At 29.0% G+C, this 21,109-nt stretch overlaps 1 protein-coding gene and 1 long non-coding RNA gene across 3 annotated transcripts; one reads left to right on the forward strand and one right to left on the reverse strand.

The window, feature by feature from the left end:
- The first annotated feature begins 2,708 nt into the window (after positions 1-2,708).
- On the forward strand, positions 2,709-4,091 carry LOC121120502 (uncharacterized). The gene is made up of 2 exons (XM_040715390.2): positions 2,709-3,312; positions 3,427-4,091. The coding sequence occupies exons 1-2, from the start codon at positions 2,798-2,800 to the stop codon at positions 3,905-3,907; spliced, it is 996 nt and encodes a 331-aa protein (XP_040571324.1). The 5' UTR covers positions 2,709-2,797; the 3' UTR covers positions 3,908-4,091.
- A 945-nt stretch (positions 4,092-5,036) lies between these two features.
- On the reverse strand, positions 5,037-6,182 carry LOC121120921 (uncharacterized). Of its 2 annotated transcripts, XR_011780535.1 has the most exons (4): positions 6,091-6,182; positions 5,854-6,026; positions 5,445-5,801; positions 5,037-5,391 (listed from the first exon to the last, which is right to left on the reverse strand). It is a non-coding gene; the product is annotated as an uncharacterized lncRNA (long non-coding RNA). The 2 variants fall into 2 exon arrangements; XR_011780534.1 differs by having other exon boundaries at positions 5,854-6,166.
- Between the last annotated feature and the right edge of the window lie 14,927 nt (positions 6,183-21,109).

The raw sequence follows: 21,109 nt of genomic DNA on the forward strand, positions 1-21,109 counted from the left end.
TCTTGATCAGAACTAATAGATTTATTTATCACAACATTATTTTGAACCCCTAACGTCTCAGCAATACTCAGATGCTAATATCTATGATTTTATCGATATGAATACAAAACCAAATATTCCAGATTTGCCAAGTCATTCATAAAGTGCAAAAAAGAGCATTCAATTAGTGGCACACACTATAGGGATACGAGACACGCCACAAATTTATTCTAGCCAAATTAATGGATAGATAAAGGCCATCAAATTAATACTTCAGAACCAATTTTTATTATTGGTATAATATAAATAATAGTTATCTTATTATAAAAATTAGATTTTATCAAAAAAACCTTTGTAAATAAAAAAAAACTGACGAGCGATACAATTTTTAATTTATAAAAGAAAGATGATTTTATTGTAATGTAAAAAATAGTGTTTATTAAATAATATATCTATACGCGGCTCTTAATTGATTAATATTAAAAAATATATTTTTTTTTGTACAATTATTAGTTATTGCTTGAATGAAGTTGTTGCCTAAAACTGTATTTTCAATGCAATATACATAAAAAAAATCTAGCAATTCATGCTATACAAAAATTATTAAAAGAGTATTCATCTTTAACTTAAAATCCGCAAGCTAATTTTTCCAAAGAATTATGATTTTTACATTTTTGTAAAATATAAAATCGACCTATCCTATTTAACATAATATTATTATACTATAAATTGAGTAAAGCAATCTAATTCTGTTTAACAGATATCATTTGTCTAACGAAACGAAACGATACGATATAGATATGGGATATTCTTATGTTTTTACTTCATTGATAGGTATATTTTCGTATATTATTTTAAATAACAGTAGTTAATTTATTCAATATTAATAATAATTTTGTAAAATATAATTAGACAAACAAAACAATTTTAAAAGTTGAAGAACATTATCAATATTCCTAATATAATAATTATCATCATATTCCTCACTATTCAATTTCGAATCCTTTTTTACTTTTTATTTTTTTATATACAAGTTATTTTTATATCTTTTTGAACATTATTATTTATTTCAGAAACTAGTTGTATTGTCATGCACTTGAACATTTGACCGAAATATAAAAGGATCAGTATGCTTTTCATCTCATTCAACGTCTAGAATTTATAGCAAATATAGATTTATTAGTTTTAGAATATTATTATAGTGGAAATATTCTATTGGATTTTTTTTGTTGAAGATATCATTTTTATAATTTATGAAAATATTGAATAAGAAAACGTAGACACTAAGAAAAGTAAGAACTATACTGAATTTTTTTAGACTTCGATGCCTTGTAACTACTACGGTATTCTGGAACAAACCAAATAACAGAAAAAATATTTGACCAGTGAGATAAGTTAACAAAATTTTACGTTTTTAGTACATATCTAGATATTTAGAATTATATAATAGTAATAAGTGTAAATCGTAATAAATTATCAAATATATTATAAGACTAAACAATTAAGACAATATTAACTTAAATCAATGAAGCACATAAATAACTACATATTTGCATTAGAACATTATTTACAATTGATAAATAAGAAAATAATTTTAATTTTTAATGTCATATTAATATACTCTACAATTGTTAAGAAACATAATCTATCATTTAGTGTCAATGAATACAGAAATAATGGTTCTTATAAACAGTTTTGTAACACCGCAAGCACCGTAAGTGTAATCCATAATTTATTTATTGAATATTGATCTCGAGATCCTAAATCTTCACGATCGAGTGATATTTAAATATTATGACATGTGATGTATTCATTCAGAAAATGACTTCCATCTCACTAACTTTTAACATATGTTAAACGAAATTAATATTTTCCAAAATAACTCTACTAAAGTTATAAGATTACCGATAATTTATTAACCTATTTATCAAGTAAGTGTTCCCATGAACTATTTATGCATATACAAATATAATAATAGGAGAGTTGAATATGTTTTGTAACTTTACTAATAAACATATCAAGAAAGAGGACCACATTAAATTCATACTACATGATCGTCGTCTACTTTTTTCCAATGACAGAAGAGACTCGTATGTAATAATCGAATTGTAAGTGAGAATGAAGTTTATAGAATTACAAAAATAATACAGCCTTATAAATGGACTCAGTGTCATTGATATGAATTATTTATTTGTTATGAACATCAATGACATTTAAGGATTCAATTCAATGAAAGAGCTTTCTCAGAATATTAGAATAAAAAATAGGATACACATTGGAAGGAATTTCCACGGAAGAGATGTAGATGAAGAATAATAAGTCCATCGAGTAAGGTGGAAGAACCTTTTCTAAAGAGATGATACCCCTGAACATGATGAATATCCTAATGTCACAGAGGAGTTGAATGGAACTATGAGTTGACTCAGATTCTTATATTCCGATGTTCTATAAAAAATATCCATCCAAATCATCCTCATAGTCTTATAAGTAATTAATTTGATGACTAAGTTTGAAACAATAACTGTTTTCACAAAAGAGTGCTAAATCATTTTATTTCTTACTCCTTTACCCGATAAAGTAGTTTGTTTCTAGGAGGTTTCGTGAACTTTTTCATTATCTCTTGCTTAGATATTATTGGTCTAAACTATTATTTTATTATGACGAATATATATAAGTAGCTTGACGTCATATTATCGTTAATATGTAGTATTAAACGTTAAAACATAGTATTATAATGACGTCATGTTCAACACTAATATAAATCAAAACAATACATAATATAATATAAATTGGAAACTTCAAACAAGATTAAACTATTATGCAAATTTATGTGGAAAAAACGGGGCCAGATTTTTTTTTGAGTTCCTTGGAGTCATATTTGTTAGATGAAAGATTCGCCGATGGAGAGATCGTTGCTCAAGGGCGCCGTTTTCCCATTCATCGCCCTTTACTTGCCACAATTTCTCCTTTTCTAGCGCCAGACCTTTGGTCTTCCGATCTCATCGTTCTTCCAGAAACAAGTGTTGAGGCTTTAGAGGCCTTCCTTCGTCTTTTATACTCTGGACAAACGGGCACTATTCATCCAGAAACGCATTATGAACTCAGTCGTCTTCTTAGATCTATCCAAGCTACTAAAATCGTTGATGTTCCTCTTCTTGAGCTTAAGCCCCGAAAAGAAAGTCGAAAAAGACCTCGTCCCTCAGCTCAAATCACGAAAAGGCCCTCTACAACTAAGGAAGTAGAACTTTCTTGTGAAATGGACTCAGATCCCTTCATTCCTTTAACAGAAGACGAATTTAGTAATGCTCTGGAGGAACCCAAGAAACCTGAGCGGTTTGTACTCTAACCAATTGCACAAAATATCATGATTGTCTATTAGTTTATGCGACAGATTGATTTTTTGTGCTATTGATCCTTGATTCAACCTTTCACCTTTTTTTTTAATAGAAAACTTGTCACAAAAACGTATCAGGAGAAATATGATATTATTAAGTTCTATGAGGCTCATCCCGAGATGAAAAAGGTGGAACTCGCTAAAATGTTTGGTCTTCCAAGAGGTACAATGTCTGAAATATTAAAACATCGCCACAAAATTATTGACACCGTCGAAAATTCCATTACAAGAAAACCTCTAACAAAAAGAGTAAAGGCTGTGTCCTATGACTGTGTTGACTCTGCTTTAATCTCTTGGTATCATCAAGAAACACTGATCACAGATGTTAGAATAACTAGAGACATACTTTTACAAAAGGCACGTAGCCTGGCAGCAGAATTTGGCTTAGAGGAAGCCAATAAAATTTCACGTAGTTGGATTGAAAGATTCAAATCACGTTATGGACTTACAAGACCTCCGAAACCATCAGTGCCTCATGTTGAATCACATACTGTTGAGATTAGTGTAATTCAGAGTGATACTTCATTATGTTAATTAATTATAAGTAAATTGTTTGACTGTTAAACTTTTTTATGTTATCAAAATCCTATAAGGATATTTTCATTTGTTATCATACAGAGCTCAATGTTATATTATAATTCGAATTGTTGGTTATCTATTTTTATAGTTTAGATCATTATACATCTATATTTTGAAAATATATTTATTTTTAATTTAATTGTTCATTATTGCATTTCTGTTAAAGTCAATGTATTAGTACATTTTATATATGAATGAAACTGTTTTTTTCTCATTTATTTTTGATTCATAGGTATTTATTGTTCCTTTGTATTATTTGCCATTTTTATATAACACTAAAAGTGTTAAAAAATCTAATTGTCAACATCTACAGATTTCTTAATGCTTTGTTAATACTATTTTATTTAAATTTTTTTATTTCTTTGAAAAAACAAAAACAAAAATCATTTTAAAAATACAGTTGGTTTTTTAAAACTTATCACAACTCATAAAATTTTCATTAACGTGAAAGTTTTGTTTTAATAAGCCGTGTGTGATTGAATTGTTGAGTTCTTCTAGTAAAAGGATATTTTATTTGAAAAAAAATAGCAGATTGAATGTATAATCTTATAGAGCTACAAGTATTAATACTCCAAATTCTATAATTGATACAATTATACATATTTCGTAAAATAGGAAATATATACAGGTTATTTTATTTCTGACATTTATTCGAAGTCTCAAAGTTTTGTAATAATTTTATAACTTACTAGCACGAATACGCTATCTTAAAGATAGTCGATTAAAAAGATTTTATTTATATTTAGGTTGTTTATGTTAAAATTCTAAACTAAAACGATCTACTATAAACTATAATTATATATTAGGTAAATTTCTATTGTAAACCCTCCTTGTATACAATATTTTTTGTTGCTTTCTACCCATTTGATATAGATATAATCAAACCTGTACCTCCTTTTGAAACTCTCTAGAATCCAACTTATAATTGACCATGTGAAAATACTGATTTTGGTAAATATAAAGCAATTTTTTCAAATGTTTGGCCTTCTGATTTATTTATTGGTATTGCCATTGCTAGCTTGCCATGTTCCTTCTTCAACAATAATGAAGAATGAAGATACATACTAAAATTAACTCGCTCATCATTTTTTTTTAAATAAATGCATTTTCATCTTTGTTGTTCTAAGCGGGAGATACATAATACACAAACACACATTAATTATTTTAATTATATAGCTAGAATACATTCATCGTTTAATTAAGGAAATATTTAGATATCAAGAAACATGCGCATTTTATCTCCAATTTTTTTTTGTTGAGCAATTTACTTTTGCAGCATCAAGTGGGAATAAGCAATCGTAATCCAGTAATTTGCAGTTTTTCTCGTTTGGTTTGAAAATGTGCACATTTTCACACCTTCTATACTCCTTCTCACATCCTTTTTCTATTGGAATTGTTTGAAGATCCAAATTGAATTTGTAGTAAGTTCCTCCACCTCTCTGTAATTTTTTGAAATGTATTCATGTAATTAAATAATGTCAAGTAATATTACCATCGATGTCATATTGGATACCTTCTTGAGCTCCATGGGACAAAATGTAGACGTGGAGAAGTAATGATATAAAAATTTTACAGATTTCGATGCCAAATGTAGCTGTTCATTGATGTCTGGTTGATAAAATGTAGTATTCTTTACTTCAATATGATTGGTATTAGGTTTGAAAAAATGTTTGTCAAATGAGGTACACATAATTCGATCCTTTCCGATAAGCACCTCACATAATTCCTCTGATTTATAACATTTCTTTGGAATATAAATAATGATGAACCGACATAATTTCGGGCTGTATTTACAGCTTCCTGAGAAACTAATCATATAGTCAAACACATAAGTCTTACCTTGCGTGGACTATAATAAAAATTAAAGTATAATTTGATACTTATCATAGAAGAAACCTTACGGATAATTGAGCACTCAAGATGTGATTTAATTTCAATTCGCAAGTCAGATTGAAACCTAAATGATGTCTTAAATGCCGTAAACTTAACTTTGCTATATTTGTAACTGTATTATTAATTGGTACTTCTTCAAAATCATTATTATTATGAATAAATTTTTGAAAATGACCTTGCCCTGGAAAATTTGCAAAGCTTTGAATATCTTTTTTATGAAAGGGTAAATTTTAAAAATGATTTACCAAATTTCATTACGAAAATTGTCAATAAAGTTGAGCTGAGTCTATAGTTCATGACTTTGACACTTTATAAGGGAAACTGAAAGACCTTGCGAGATTCATGCTTGAAAAAAATAAGATTTTATCTGTATTTAATTATATTATCATAATTACGTAGTAGGTATTCATCAGATATTTGAAAATTGATTATGAAGCATTAAAACTTTATAAGCAATAAAAATTAATGATAGCTAAAGCATTATTAATTTGTTTCACTAATGATATGTAGTTCTTTCTCAGTTTATGTAAAAATATACATATATTTTATTTGAAATATTATGAATTGTGTTGAAGATAATAATAGATTCCTTAACTTCATGGGAATAGTCTTAGGTAAGTTGGATTTTATCTTAATCAGAGTAATGATAACATTCTATAATTTATATAAAACATCGACTTTCTTCCCAAATTTCCGTTTAGGCATCTTAATATAATATAAAACTTAATTTCAAATTATATTTAATATACATGATTTTTTTATGAAACTCTCGAACTGTCAAGTATAATATTAATATTATGCAACAACATTTTTGCGCGGCCGCTCAAAACACACAATTGTTTTGTTATTTAAGACATAGCCCATAGGCCACAAAAATACAAAACCTTCAACCACAATATGTTTGGCTTTTAAAGCATTTTTTTTAAATAACATCTTTATAGTAGGTATATAATTTCGATTCAGAGTCATATTTCGTAGCAAAATAACTATAAAGATGAATATTAAAGGTAATAATAATTGATAAAAACATCATTCAAAAAATAAATTATTGATTAAAGTTATCCTGAATGTAGTTCCGACAAAATGTGTTTTAATAATAAATGAATTATGTAGTATACATAATGGATATTCACTATCTACAAAACCTCTGAAGCTCACCTTTTTCATTTATTTAATCAAAGGTTATTTTTCTAATAAGGTTGTGTTGATTTGGACTTATGATAATGTCATTAATTTCATATTTTCCACTCGTAAAAAGAAAAGAAATATATTCCTGAACTGCAACAAGACTTCAAGAGTCCTTATTTCTCCCCCAAATCACGAGGCGGGTTAGTATGTCGTATGCCATATGGGATTCAAGATGTCAAATTTTGCTCCGAGACAGCAAGTGTATTAGTAGTGGAAGATACTGGATATGAGGAAGGACTTCATAAGATCGATATATCAACGACAATTTGTATCCCGAGTAGCTAGCTTCAACTGTTCCGCTATAACATAATTTTTAAAAGTTAAAATATAAATAATATTTGAAACTTTTTGTTGGTTTTGTTTGATAATTATCATATAATAAAAATATTTTATTACTGTATTTTTAGTAATATTATATAAAACAAGACATAAATTACTGCTTTCAATGTCTCAAGTAAATTGTATTATACCTAAATAGTTTTTTGTTATGAACAAAAATCGAGCTTCATTTTCTAGCTAAATAAATTGAATTTCTTTTGAAATGCAAGTCAAGTTCAATTTTTCCTTCAGGTCAAATAAAAATAACAATTCATGACATTCTTCCGGTGTTGAGCTTAAATATATGGAAACATTTTGAAAATTTAATGACGGATATAAATCTTCCTTCAACAAAAGGTGTTTTATAGGCTTGTCTGATCATATATATTCAATCTTTCAAATAAAGGTAACATATTAGTTTCATTTTAGAATTAGCTAATTTTGCGTTTGAAAAATATTACAATGAATTGATATATTGAAAAGAAACATCTAAAAAAATTACAATAAATTGACTTATTAAAAAAATATATATATTTGAAAAATTTACAATAAATTGATTTATTAAAAAATGTATATATTTGTAAAGTATAATTTTTTAAGTATTTGAAAAAATCAAAATATAGGTTACAAATCTCAAAAGGTTATTTTTGAAATTAAATACAAATTAATTACAGTTGTTATATTTTCATTTTTTAATGTAGCTATTTCAAGGGCATTTAGTTCTTTAAATACAATTTGATACTATTATTTGAGTATAATTATATCACAAAATTTAAAAAAAGTATAAAAATTGACTTACTAAGCATCTAATTTCGAGGTATGACAGATTTCTATTCTTTTAAAAGCTTACCATTTTTGCTAGAAAGTCACTGACAAGATGCTTCTTTATGGTCTTTAATATATTTTATAGCAACTTTCCCAGTTTTACAAAGAGGAACTACGAAGTAACATCTAGATTTCTTATAAAAAATAAGATGTATAAACAAATACTTACAGTCAGACCTATCGATAGATCTCCGTCTTATGGGATAGGCGCATTTATTCTATGTCCCCCTACACATCATGGCAACGAGCTTTGTTATATTATCTTAATGTAATAATATTTTTTAAACCCAAAGTATTCCAATGTAAGGAATATTAAATATATTTTAAATATATTTCGAGCAAATACAACTTTTAAGAAAATAAATATATTACCCTCATATATACGTTTTCATTTTTATGAAGGACTAGTAATGCATATAATGCTTGAAACCTGTAAGGAAGGGAAGTGATAAAATAATACAATGACATAAAATAAGTTCGAATGCCCAATATTCGACGATTTTTCAATATTTATAAAAAATTTAATAGTTAAATATATACCAACATAAAAAAAAAATCAGCCTGTGAAGTTTAATTTAATTCCAAAATCAAGATTATCACAGGCCTCTTTTTTTAAGTATAGTTATACACTTGCCTATTTGAATCTAATAAATGTTTATTAAAAAAATGACAAATGACCTTTTGAACTTATTTTAAGTCATTCAAGTAATTTCTTAGTTTTTCAATCCCATTTGGAGCGGCCAGACTTGAGCCTTCACTTACAAGTTTCTAGTATTAAATGATTAATGAGTTTACCCAAGGTTAATAAAAATACAAGGTTATACCATAACACATGTACGACGGATGTTTGACTTCCACCACGCTTTTAATATTGACTTCATCGTAGATGAGGGGTTGTGTGTTTTGTCAAAATCTGTTTTTCTTCCTCAGCAGTCTGTACTATATATCAAATTGAAAATTCTTGCAATATTGACGTCATAGACTATGAATGGTTGTGTGTTTTCTCAAAATACGCCTATCTTGACCAGCAGTTTGTACATTACATCATATTGAAAATTCTAGCAAGACCAATTACATGATGGCCTAATTTTGTATTTCTCTTAACTTAGAGCTTATTAAATATTTTTCCTAACTTATATTAGTTGAAAATTCTGAGGTTTCGTTGACTTTTAAAATTTCCGCTCTTCTATATCTTAAGCATTTCATGCTTAATCATATCAAAATCAAGGATCATATTTGAAGGTTAATATTTTTTTCCATTGCTCATATCATACTTATAAATAAATAATTAATGTAATATTACAACTTCAAAAGATTTGCTGTAAAAAAAAAGTTTATATTTTGATTATTTTTTTAGGTTTACCATTTAATTTTCTGATACAATATTTAGTTAATAAATACTTGTAACTATAGTAGTCATCGATTTAGTAAATAAGCAATGTAAGATTGCATGAAAAAATGCTCCGAATTGTAATAAATAATTCATATTTTAGAGACAAAGAGATTCACCCCAATTTAAATATGATTAATATCCAATGCATTTAATAAGTATTATTTAAAAAAAAAAACAAAAAAAAACAACCTTCTATTTTCCTATCTAAAGTTTTTCCCAAAAAACAAGATTTTTTGATTCATGAAGACTAAAATTCCTAGATTTTATTTTATTACATATCTTATAGAAAGTTAAACCATTAATCTATTATCACTTCAATTAAATATTATATTATTTTTTATTTAACACAATTTTATAGTAAAACCCATATATTGTGATGTATAATATCAAGGGCGTCTGCATTTTTTTAGGGGGGGGTCCACAACGAATGGCATATTATTAGAAAAACAAACCGCTCCTCCCATAACACCAAGCAGTCTCTCATCACCTGCATCAAGGAGAAATTCAGTAAGATAGAAGCAGCGCAGATCCAAAATGCCTGTTCTCGGTTTCGTTGCCGCATGGAGCGAGTTTTGGCCGCAGACGGCGACTACATTGAATAGATAGCTGGTGTATATCCTAATAAAGATATTCGTTTTTATTTTATCGATAAATATTATAAAATAAGCTTGTAGTTGTTGTTTTTTGAAGCGACAGATTTTGTCCACGCACCCTGTAGTAAGAGGGACACATCAACTCCAAGAATTCTTGAGTTGTAAATAATCCAATTCAAAGTAATTGAGAAATCCAAGAAATAAATAATTGGGCATCGAATCTGTAGTTGAGGTTGTACTTCTCGGAGCTGCATGAGATTTTATTAATAGGAAAGGAATGTTCTCAAACATAGATGAAATAGTATTAGACTTAAGGTAACGACGACTGAGAGTAGTTTCATCCTGCCCATGAATATTAGATTCAGTCTTCCCCTCCTTATATCCTCTTTTTTGAAATGCTTGCTACATATTCTTGAATTCTTGTTCGCTTCCTAGTTATTTCTAGTTATAGCACGAACCCAACTATGAAGAAGTTTTTCATTTTTAAAGGGGATCCACTGAAAAATAATATGGTTATACTTGCCCTCATTAGAATAGCTTGATCCACATCCCGGAGCACAATACGAAAACATGACATTTTATTAGATCAGCTGCAAGGAGTTGTGAGATGAAGGAATAAAACACGAATCTCACTTTCTTTTATTGTAAAGGCATAAATGCTAGAATTTCTCTTCCCATCTCGATCCTCAATTCTACTCTGAGTCCAACAAATACTTACTCTTATAATTGCCGAGAAAGTTACTCTCCCCCCCTTTCATGATTACACGCACTGGTTATTACTCACGAGCTGAGTTGTCGAGTATTTCCGAGTTTCTGAAAAAAATATATTCTCACAGTAAAGTAATTGTTACGTCTGAGTACTCGTAACTCTATCTAATACTTTTTGATTTTTAACAAACTCTTGAGTTTTGAAAGAGCTACTGAAAATTTGTCATTATCTCCGCCAACGAAGTTTAACAGAAATTATGTATTTCTCTTTTTTTTTAGTTTGTTGGACACCAGGATTGCAGTAAAAGTTACAAACCGATTTTGATCAATCTTGGTACGAAGATTATATATGGCCACAGTATGAGAGGTCAAGGTAGCACAAAAAGTTAAAAATACATAATCGACCATAGTGTTGGAATATAATGAAGTACAGAGCTCAAATTGGTGTCGCTATGTACATAAGTTTCATAAAAATCTTCACATAACAAAAAATCCAATTTAGGAAAAATAACGTTAGTCAGAGGTTTGCCTTCTACCGAGTGCTCATCGTAGTTAAAAATTGTTTTTCCATTCTCTAATAAGACAAAATAAGTTTTCCATTAGTTACATCAAACTGGCTCAGATTAAACAAATTTCTTCTTCATGTGGACGTAAAACTTTTTGAATCCGAATAAAAGAAATTCAATTTGAATGTACGAAAAAGGTTGAAAAAGAAATAAGAGAAATCATAAGTTTTGGCGAGTAAATACTTACAATTAAGTTACACTAGCCAAGTGTTTGGTGTCTTTTTTGTTTACTTTACAAAACGTGAGTACCAATTGACGAGTTTCGCTCGTGGCACATCATCACCACTTTATATATGGATGCTTTGTCTTCAAGAATGAAATAATAATGATAACTAGTGATGAAAATCCTGTGTACAATGGACATGTAAAAAAAAACAAAAAAACGAAAATCAACATAGTAACTCCGACAATTTAAAAAATGTTTTGAAGAAGATAAAGAATAATGTACATGCCCTTTCATTAGATCAGCTGTGACAAGGGAGGAAGGAGAAAATGATATAAAAATGACATTTACTAGAATTACTCTGATATCGATCCTCAATTCTACTCTGAGTCCAACAAGGACATATAATTATAACCCTGTAACAAATCCTCAGTGTTACCTTTGCGTCTTGAAAGAGCACAAACGAATATTTAATCAGGTTTTGTATATAATTTAATTTACTATGGAAAGGATGTTTACTTCTCAGTAGTGTTTGATCGGTCTTAAAAAAACTAAAAAGACTGCAGGCCTATCAGTCCAGTCCGAAGGAAATTTTTAAGTCGTAGGACCGGTCTTTATCGATCTTTTATGCAAAATCAAAACGCTGAAATTACCTAGTTACTAGTAACTACGTCGTTTGAGTCGCGGAAGTTTCATCATTATTTATAACCTTTTTCGATGAGAAAGGATACCTGAAATTAAAAGTAGTAAGTGTGTGACGGGAACGTATTATTATACGTTCTATCAATCTTTCATTATTTTACATAGGTCTTATATCCTTCAATCCTATCTAGGAAGAAATAATAAAAAAAGATAGCTAAGACCATAGGACTGAAAGACCAATGTATTTTAGGTGTTTAGGATCGACAGATGGTAAAAAAGATCGAACCAATAAGATAAAAGACTGAAAAGGGGAAAAGAAAGGCTGATTTGGAAATCAATTCTACGACCGGTCCAACACTACTACTCATCAAGGTGAAGAGAAATACAAGGTTAGACCATCATGTAATCAGGCTTACTAGAATTTTAAATCTGATGTATTGTACTGACTGCTGGCAAAAGAGGCAGATTATTACCAAACGCACAACCACTTATTGTCTATGGTGTCATTATTTCTAGAATTTTCAATTCAATGTATCGTACCGACTGCTCGGTAAGAAAAACAGATTTTGAGAAAACATGCAACCCCTCATCTACAATGACGTCAATATTAAAGGTGTGGTGGAAGTCAAACATTAGTTGTTCAACCGTTATGGTATAACCTTGTATGTCTTTTAACCTTGCTACTCAGGGAGTAAATAATAATGTCAACGGTGTGGAAAAAGAAAATATGTTCTTCAGCTTACCCATTCCAAAAAAATGGCCCGGCTAAAAAAATTATCGAATTTACATCAATGATTTGAATCTTATATCTATTGGACTGGTTCAAAATTATAAGAGAATCATAAATAAAATAATATCGTGACCCTTGATTTTGCCACGAATATTTTCGCCCCTTGTTAATTTGGCTGCATGATATTTTTATAATATAGGTTTCAATACAATTATGAAACATTACTCTTGTATCTACATGTAAGGAGAAGAAGAAGAAAAAAGCTTAATAGTTATGGAATAGTTCTGTAAGAAGTTACGTGACACGATTATGAATTTATTTCGAAAGGACTCATTGACTAGTAGTACTTTATTTATTGTTATGATTTTAGTAGAAGTTTGAAGAAATATCAGAAACACAGGCGATAAAAAGAAAGGAATGTTTCAAAAGTAAAGACTAAATTTGAAGTTCGAACCTGTAATATAAAAAGGAAGCGAATGTGTCACGCAGCAAAATCTCAAAGAGGTGAAAATATTTGTGGCAAAAGTTACCTAGAACCAAATGAATTATATTTTGTTTAAATTATACCTAGAAACACTATTATTGTCTACATACATTTCTCAATAATTTATAATCTCTATTGTCTCAATTACAATTTTTTTAATAATAAAATGATATTATTAAGATTTCATCAATTTATCTATACATAAATTACCAAATTTTATAACTTGAAGCCAGGTTAGGAATAAATTTCTCAGCCATTTCATTTATTTGCATTAAAAGCTTAAAAAAATTTAAGTATCGAAGGATTGAAAAAATGTCTGAGTGGAGAACTAGGCTATGGTTTTTTGATAAACATCTATAATTTTCAATGTACTCGAATAAATTTAAATTCATTGTCTCAAAAAAAAAAAAAAAAAAAAATTGTAGACTTAAATGGCACTGTTTCTCTTTTTGTATTTATTTATATTTAATAGCCCTAAGTGTATTTTACTGCAAAGTACTTCTACATATTAATCTGATGATTATATTTTATATTTTCGAGGACGTGTTTCATATTGAATATATGTTCTTTGTCTCTAATTCTATGTATGGTTCTATTTCAAACCTAAATTTTTCCTTAATTTACCTATAAGTTGTCACTAAAATTAGTTAAAGCTATTTTTTAAAATTCATTTATGCGAATGAAATCATTTTACAATTAATCATTTTATTGTGCGTATTTTTATACGCTTTTCTTTAGTAGTACATTGGCCTTAACGATAATTCAAAACTGTAAAAAAAACTACATATATTTCCTTAATAAAATTAGATAGGTGGAAACCCATGTTTGTATATGATTGATTTTTAAGTCTTATAAATTGACAATATAATTCAGATTGACAGCAACTGAAGCAATTTGATGGGAAGGATCATTTCACATATTATTATAGTAGAAGAAAGTTATTGGATTCTCAGATTCAAAATAAATGCGTTTGTGTCAAATGTGATGTAGGCTTACATCCCAAAGCTTCAAAAATTATCCTTTAATATAAATGAAATTTTAAATTATTTTATAAATGAATTCAAAATTTGAGATATATATAGTAAGTCAATAATGACTATTTACAAAAGAAAAAGTATTTTTTCCCCTAAGCCCTTTAAAAAAAAATCAAAATAGAGTCAGTGTTATGCATTTACTAGTGATCATGAATCCAATGGATTCTCTTCCCCCCTTCTTCTTTTAGCTTTTGTCATCACGTAAAATGCGGATTATATATGTCTCATAAAGTACCTACTCTGTAGTTATTTGTATAAATACTCTACAAGATTGTAAAAGTATATCCGAGTAGTCTAATATTCGTTTGTATAAAATATGGAGTATACTGACCAAAGATTACAAAGTGTTGCTAGGACCAAAGAGGGAGTGGAAAATCACATTGACAATGGTCAATATCAGGGTAAATAGAATAGAGGGTATGTTCTTCTGAACACTCAAGGCTTGTCAAGTAAGTTGACGCTATGACGTAGTTAGATAATGCTAATCAGGGATAGTTTGATAATGAAATAATTAAATGTCTATTTTTATTTGATTTAACATAATATTAAAATAATCTGAATAAAAAGTTAAAGATATGTTAAATTTTTAATTAAATAACTACAAGAAATTTAATATAAGAATTTGTATTATATAATGTGATAATTTCTTTAATTTTCAACTAATTTCTTTGTTTTTTTGCACATTTAGACTAATGATTAGTTCCTTAATTCCAATGAAAGTTCTTAATTGAGCATATTTTATTATGACATATTGAGGGAAATTTGGAGCTGAGACTTGGAGAACAGATATTAATGGCTCAATAACTTGAGATTGGTTTACCATTGTTGATCCATGATCACCCTCAAAGATTGCCTTGAATTGTTTTATTTGAGTAAAAAATGATTTTTCTTGCTTAGTCAACCCTCTTCTGGATAAAACTGATATCCAGGGAGATAAATCTGCATCCATATTCAGGGCATTTAGCCTCAAACTTTTTACCCAGGTATGATATGTAACTAAGTCCTTGAATACTACCGTCCAAGGCAGAAAAGGAAGAATAAGATGATACTTTGTGTTACAAATTAGGATGTTATGCTAATTCAGCTGATAATTGTAAAGGATCATCCTTCTCTTCCTAATCTGTTTTTGGCTCATTCATTTGTTATTCCAAGTCCATAATTTAATAACCAAGGAAGTTATCGTTTTCTTTATTTTCAATTTGAACTGCTAATGATCCAATATGGATCCTATCAGCTTGACCAAGGATAAATAATTGGAACCGATTTATACAATCAACACTAGTTAAATGGTCATTCGAGACTCCAAGGGTAATTAAACGCGATAAAAGTTTTCCAAGCATTCCTGATTCAATCATGAAGTTAGGATGTATTTTATTCCAGATGATTCCTCAAATCTTCCAAAAAATCTACAAAAAAAAAGTTTTCCAAAGATGATATGTAAATCAAAATTCCATACTGGAAAAGAAGAAACAAGTTTTCTTTTCTAATTCCCTGGATATTTTTTATTGTTTATTTCATATTATCGGAGACCTCTTTTTGTTCATCCAAAAGGATACAAAATCCTCAAGAATTTGTTTTAACATCCATTGGCTTCCTATTATTGAACAAATCCAACCAGGAATCTACAGTTTTAATAAACTCAGCTTGGGAATTCTTTCCTTCAAAAATATATTCAAATGCTGAGGCGGTTGTATGGATTAATAATTTTGTAGCCAGAAAAAACAAGCAATCTTTGACTACCATCACATTCCAGATGGAAATCCTTGATCTTATGTGCAATTTTGTAGCTCTTGACAATTTCTTGCTGTCAATTCTATAAAATCATTCTTTGTGATTTGAAGTCTATTAGATAACTGGTACCCTTTATCCAATACATGGTTTATCGAGAGTTTGATTAGATGAAGCACATCATGGAAGAATAAAATCTTCTTTGATGTGTCAGATGGATTAAAAAATACGGAGAATCCTCAGTCATTCCTAATGTGTTATACAGCCCCCGCCATTTGATGAACCTATAGTTGAGAGCATAGCCACTACTGAAATTTCTCTCTTTTCTATTTCTTTTATGATATTGAATAGATTTTCAATAGACATGACCTTGTCGAAACCAAAGTAAACAGGCAATTTTTAAAATTCGCAAGGTTATCTCATTGCAACTTGAATCTTTTTGTTTGGGCCAAAGATTTGATCATAAGAAGTAGAGTAATCGTAACTTCTTTTTAAATCCATTTCATCAAAAGATAGCACTCCACTACAAGATGGTTAAACTGATCATTATGTTGAGAATATTCAAGAAAAGAAAACAATTAAAAATATTTACTTATAAAATATTTATCCCAATACTGCTATTGCAATGTGATTCTACATGCACTTACTTTTCATTTTTTTCTCAAAATATCTATTTAAATTTTGGTTGAATCTCAGTGGGACATTTAAATCATAGTTGATAAAGGTGGGAAAGAGAGGATAAATCCAAATCAGAACACTTTGAATATCTTCTTTAGTCCAGTTTTTTGGCCTTGCATTCACCTTTTTGTTCGCAATCATATTGACTTGGTTTGATAAAAATTGCTGCTGTAACTTATATTTCAGGGATTATGATTCCTGTCTCTTTGATATCTTCTGCTACCGATTTTTCCTTTGAAGAGAAATGCCTCTTTTTTGAAGTTTACTTATTTTCAAAATTATTTTTTTCTTCTCTTTCCTCCAAATTAAAATATTCTTCCCCTCAATATTAGACTGAGCTAGCACATTTGTAAACATTTTATAATGAAGGTTCAACTTCCATAGACTCAGATAAAGGGGGTTCTTCAGAATGATCATTATCAAGACTCAAATCCAAGTTTTTTTAGCTGATGTTATTAATTAATTTATCAAGCATATTATTTGTAATTTGGATAGGAGAAAAAATGCATTTAATTAGAATAAACAAGCTGCATTTACTCAATTTGAATTTGAAGGTATACGTTTCTTTTCTTCTAATTTTAGATGTATCAGCCTCTATTATTCTTAAAGGATTCTCGGAAACAATAGTGAAGAGTTTGAAACGCTTTGGGGTTTAAGTTTTTCTTAATCTTGTTGCTTGAACTCCTTCCATAGTTCGTCATTAGCTCAGCCATGTATTTTCTTTTCAAACCCCTCATTCTCAAAATGATGGGAACAAAATGTGACAACAATGCAGCATAAGTAGTTTTTTTGTAAATGTGTTTATCTCTCGAATATATTTAGGTAATAATAGATATAGTCAAAAAGATGTTCTTTTGAAATGATTACATTTGATGTTGAAAAGTATTTTTGAAATTAGTCTTTCTTGTCTATTTTGAAGAAACTAAAAAAATTTTTATGAAATATACATCTGTTTACTTTGAATATTATTAAATACGATCAACAATTTTTGAGTAATTTTTATTAGATCTTTACTTGTTGCCGTAGTCGTCCTGATATATCCCCATTTTATCACTTTCATTCAAATTGCTCAGCTTTTTGGCTTACATTTTAGTATTAAAAAAAACGTTTGAACACTCCGGTTGCAGAGATGAAGCATGGTGGTCATATGCCTTTCACCACCTTTTCAGAACCCATTTAAGTATTAAATAAACAAAATAGGTCAATCCCTTGAGTTGAGTGAATAACGAAGGTTCGTTATGCTCAATGAAGTGGTTGTGCTGGCTAATGACCCACCTTTTCGACTAGCGGTTCATTTTAACAACCCGTGGGTGAGGTGTGTAATAGGCTATCAAAAATGTCCTTGGTGTTCAGCGAAGCAGGGGGGGGGTAAGGATCCAACTTTTGGACCAGTGATTTACTTGCACAATTCATGGTCCGGGGTGTATCATAGGATATTAGAAGGGGTCCTGGACACTCAGGATACTTAAACAATTTGTGGGCCGGGGTATATCATATGCAGGATAATGGTAGCAATAGGTTTGGATCCACTTTAGGGACCAGTGTCCACCTGCACATCATTTTGTCCGAGGTATATTTTGCGAAATAGAATTGAGTCTTCCGTGATAATTTCTTATCATACAAAAGTTTTATTGTGTGAATACAATATAAATTTCAAGGAAAAAAACCCAACTCGAGTATCAAATTACTTGTGATGAAATTATAGCTTCATCTAATCCTTAGAGATCAAACAACTTAGCATTGAATTGTTTAATAATTAAATTACCCACAATCAGTTAACCTGACAATGTAAATTAAGTTAAAATGATCATTGTCCACTATTAAAAATTTTATAGATTGCCCAGGCAACAATCTAACTGGCATTTTGCACATTGACCGGCCATTTTGCAAAATGACCAATTATCCACAATACTCGTAACATATGTACGGATTATCTTATTCTCTCTTTAATTCTTTGGATCCTCTTTTTAGAGTTTGTCTCAAGTAAACTTGTGAGACACGAAATTTAGTAACGCCTATTTCATTATACCTTAATTATCTCGAATATAAAACAAAAATATGATTATAATAAAAAATGTTAAAAAAGGGAAATACAGAAGTAAATAAAAATATTAAATAAATTTTTAAAGTAATACAAACTTGGGCACTAATGCTAATGCAAACTAATCAGTCGAAGGTTCATATCAGGAAGTTTTCATTTTTATTAAAAAAAAACACTTGACTTTTGTTGAGATGAAGAGATAGGAACAAAAGGGTGATAAAAGTTTAAGCTCAACCAAGATATACATGACGATCCATAACCATAATAAACATTGTCAATGAAGAGATAAGAATCTGAAAAGATCAGACGATAGAGTTGGCAATTACAAATACTGCTTGAGAAATCATAAAAAAAAACAAATATCTGTCCAGCATGGAAAAGATAATACAGTAATTGTACGAAATTGGGACACTTCATGAATTCAAGGATGTACTTGGAGAAAAATGGAACGAATCGTCCTGTTTTGACTCGAAATTTAAGGCTTAACCCATCGTCATTGATTCAAGACAATATAAGATACGGGATAAATTAATATCTAGGTAGATATCATTATGCTATACCAGTCTCAGGATGTGAAATCACGATCATAGATTTGAAATTTTTGAATAAAATGCATATTCCATATTCAAAAATTGTATTAGTGGAGGGGCAGAAAAGTCATTTTCCTTAGTAATAATAATTAAATTGAAGATAGGATATGGAAGTAAAGACTTTGGAGAGGATGTAAGTGTAGTGGACGAGTGTGTTGGAAACTTATTTCATGGACTACCTGTAAAAAACTGAGGATTCTTCCTCAAGACTATTTCACTCAAATACAAAACGATAGATGAATAAAATCTACATGGTAAAAATAAAAAAAAGTTGAGCATGATATAATTCCAACAGAAATTGAAAATAACGTATATACATTAACTTATTATTAAATATAGTCAGATGTTTTGATTGATAGAAGAAGCCATTGAAAAAGATCAAATACATACAAGAAGCAAAACATTCAATATTGCCTAGGATACTGGAGATTCGATCTAGAAGAAGGGAAAAATAATACAAAACAAATAACATCAAATATGGAAAAAGGAATGCAGACCGAAGGGATTGACTCCCATTGGAAATGAAAAGTCTGTTATAAAACTATGGAAAATAATAAAGGTATTGGAACGCCCGTAGGCTGAAAACGACATTTATCATTGTATTTATTAAGCAAATATACCTCATAAGGGTGTAAAGTGGACTCCTTCCTTGGGAAAGAGATAACAGGATCGAAATAATAAAGCGATCCATTCAGGATGAGTAAATAATTTTTTATATTTCAAAATGGGATCACTTAAAAAATAAAACACACTTGATGATTAATATTTTTTTTATAGACCTTTTTCTTTTCTTAATTATACATAGAATATTTTTCTGTAATATTCTTTATCACTATGTATTATGAAAAAGTTATAAGGCTATAAAGAAGAATATCTTTTTTCATCATTTTCAGTCTAGAATTTAAATATATCGAGCTCAGAACAAGATAAAGAATCAATAAAAACCCTTATTCATAATAAAAAAACTTTTACATAAATTTTATTAATCCTACTTTTAATTAAGGGATTGTTTTAAGGGTAAAAAATCACTCTGAACGATAAGAGAACCGATTTAGTATATACAAAGGTAGGCAGAAGTATTTATACTACACTTTGAAACTCCATAACTTTATATATTTCATTATTGAGCATTCATATCGATGAACTTCACTTTGAATATTGAGAGCAGAAAGGTTGCAGTAATGTTATTAATATTAGTTGCAGCTACATAGAAATAAAAACAATCATGTAAAAAAAAGCACGACATAAAGATTTAAAACAAAACTAGGGTAAATACTTTTCCCCACTTCTGTTCTCCTAGATATTACAGAATTCAAATGACTGGAAGAAAAACCGAGATCATTTTTTGGATTCTGCGCTCATAGATAAATTCCTTTCTTGGCTTGAATTCATTTGTACAAAATGAGTGTTCCCTCAGCCACTTATTAATTACAAAGTTAGTTATAAACTCATAAGCGATTCAAACTTTTTTCCCGGAATATTATTGTAATCTATATTCTACACAATCTAACCAGCTTATTTTATTAATTTTTTTAATTAAATATGTGAAATTAAATTGACGAAATATCTATAAAAATCGTTAA

The sequence above is a fragment of the Lepeophtheirus salmonis genome, chromosome 6 (assembly GCF_016086655.4).
Source record: "Lepeophtheirus salmonis chromosome 6, UVic_Lsal_1.4, whole genome shotgun sequence".
NCBI lineage: Eukaryota > Metazoa > Arthropoda > Copepoda > Siphonostomatoida > Caligidae > Lepeophtheirus > Lepeophtheirus salmonis.

Excerpts from the sequence above, each read along its gene's own strand:
- LOC121120502 (XM_040715390.2), top strand. The coding sequence starts at position 2,798 with ATGCAAATTTATGTGGAAAAAACGGGGCCAGATTTTTTTTTGAGTTCC. Across the intron at positions 3,313-3,426 it reads GAACCCAAGAAACCTGAGCG|AAAACTTGTCACAAAAACGT; the intron begins GTTTGTACTCTA and ends TTTTTTTAATAG.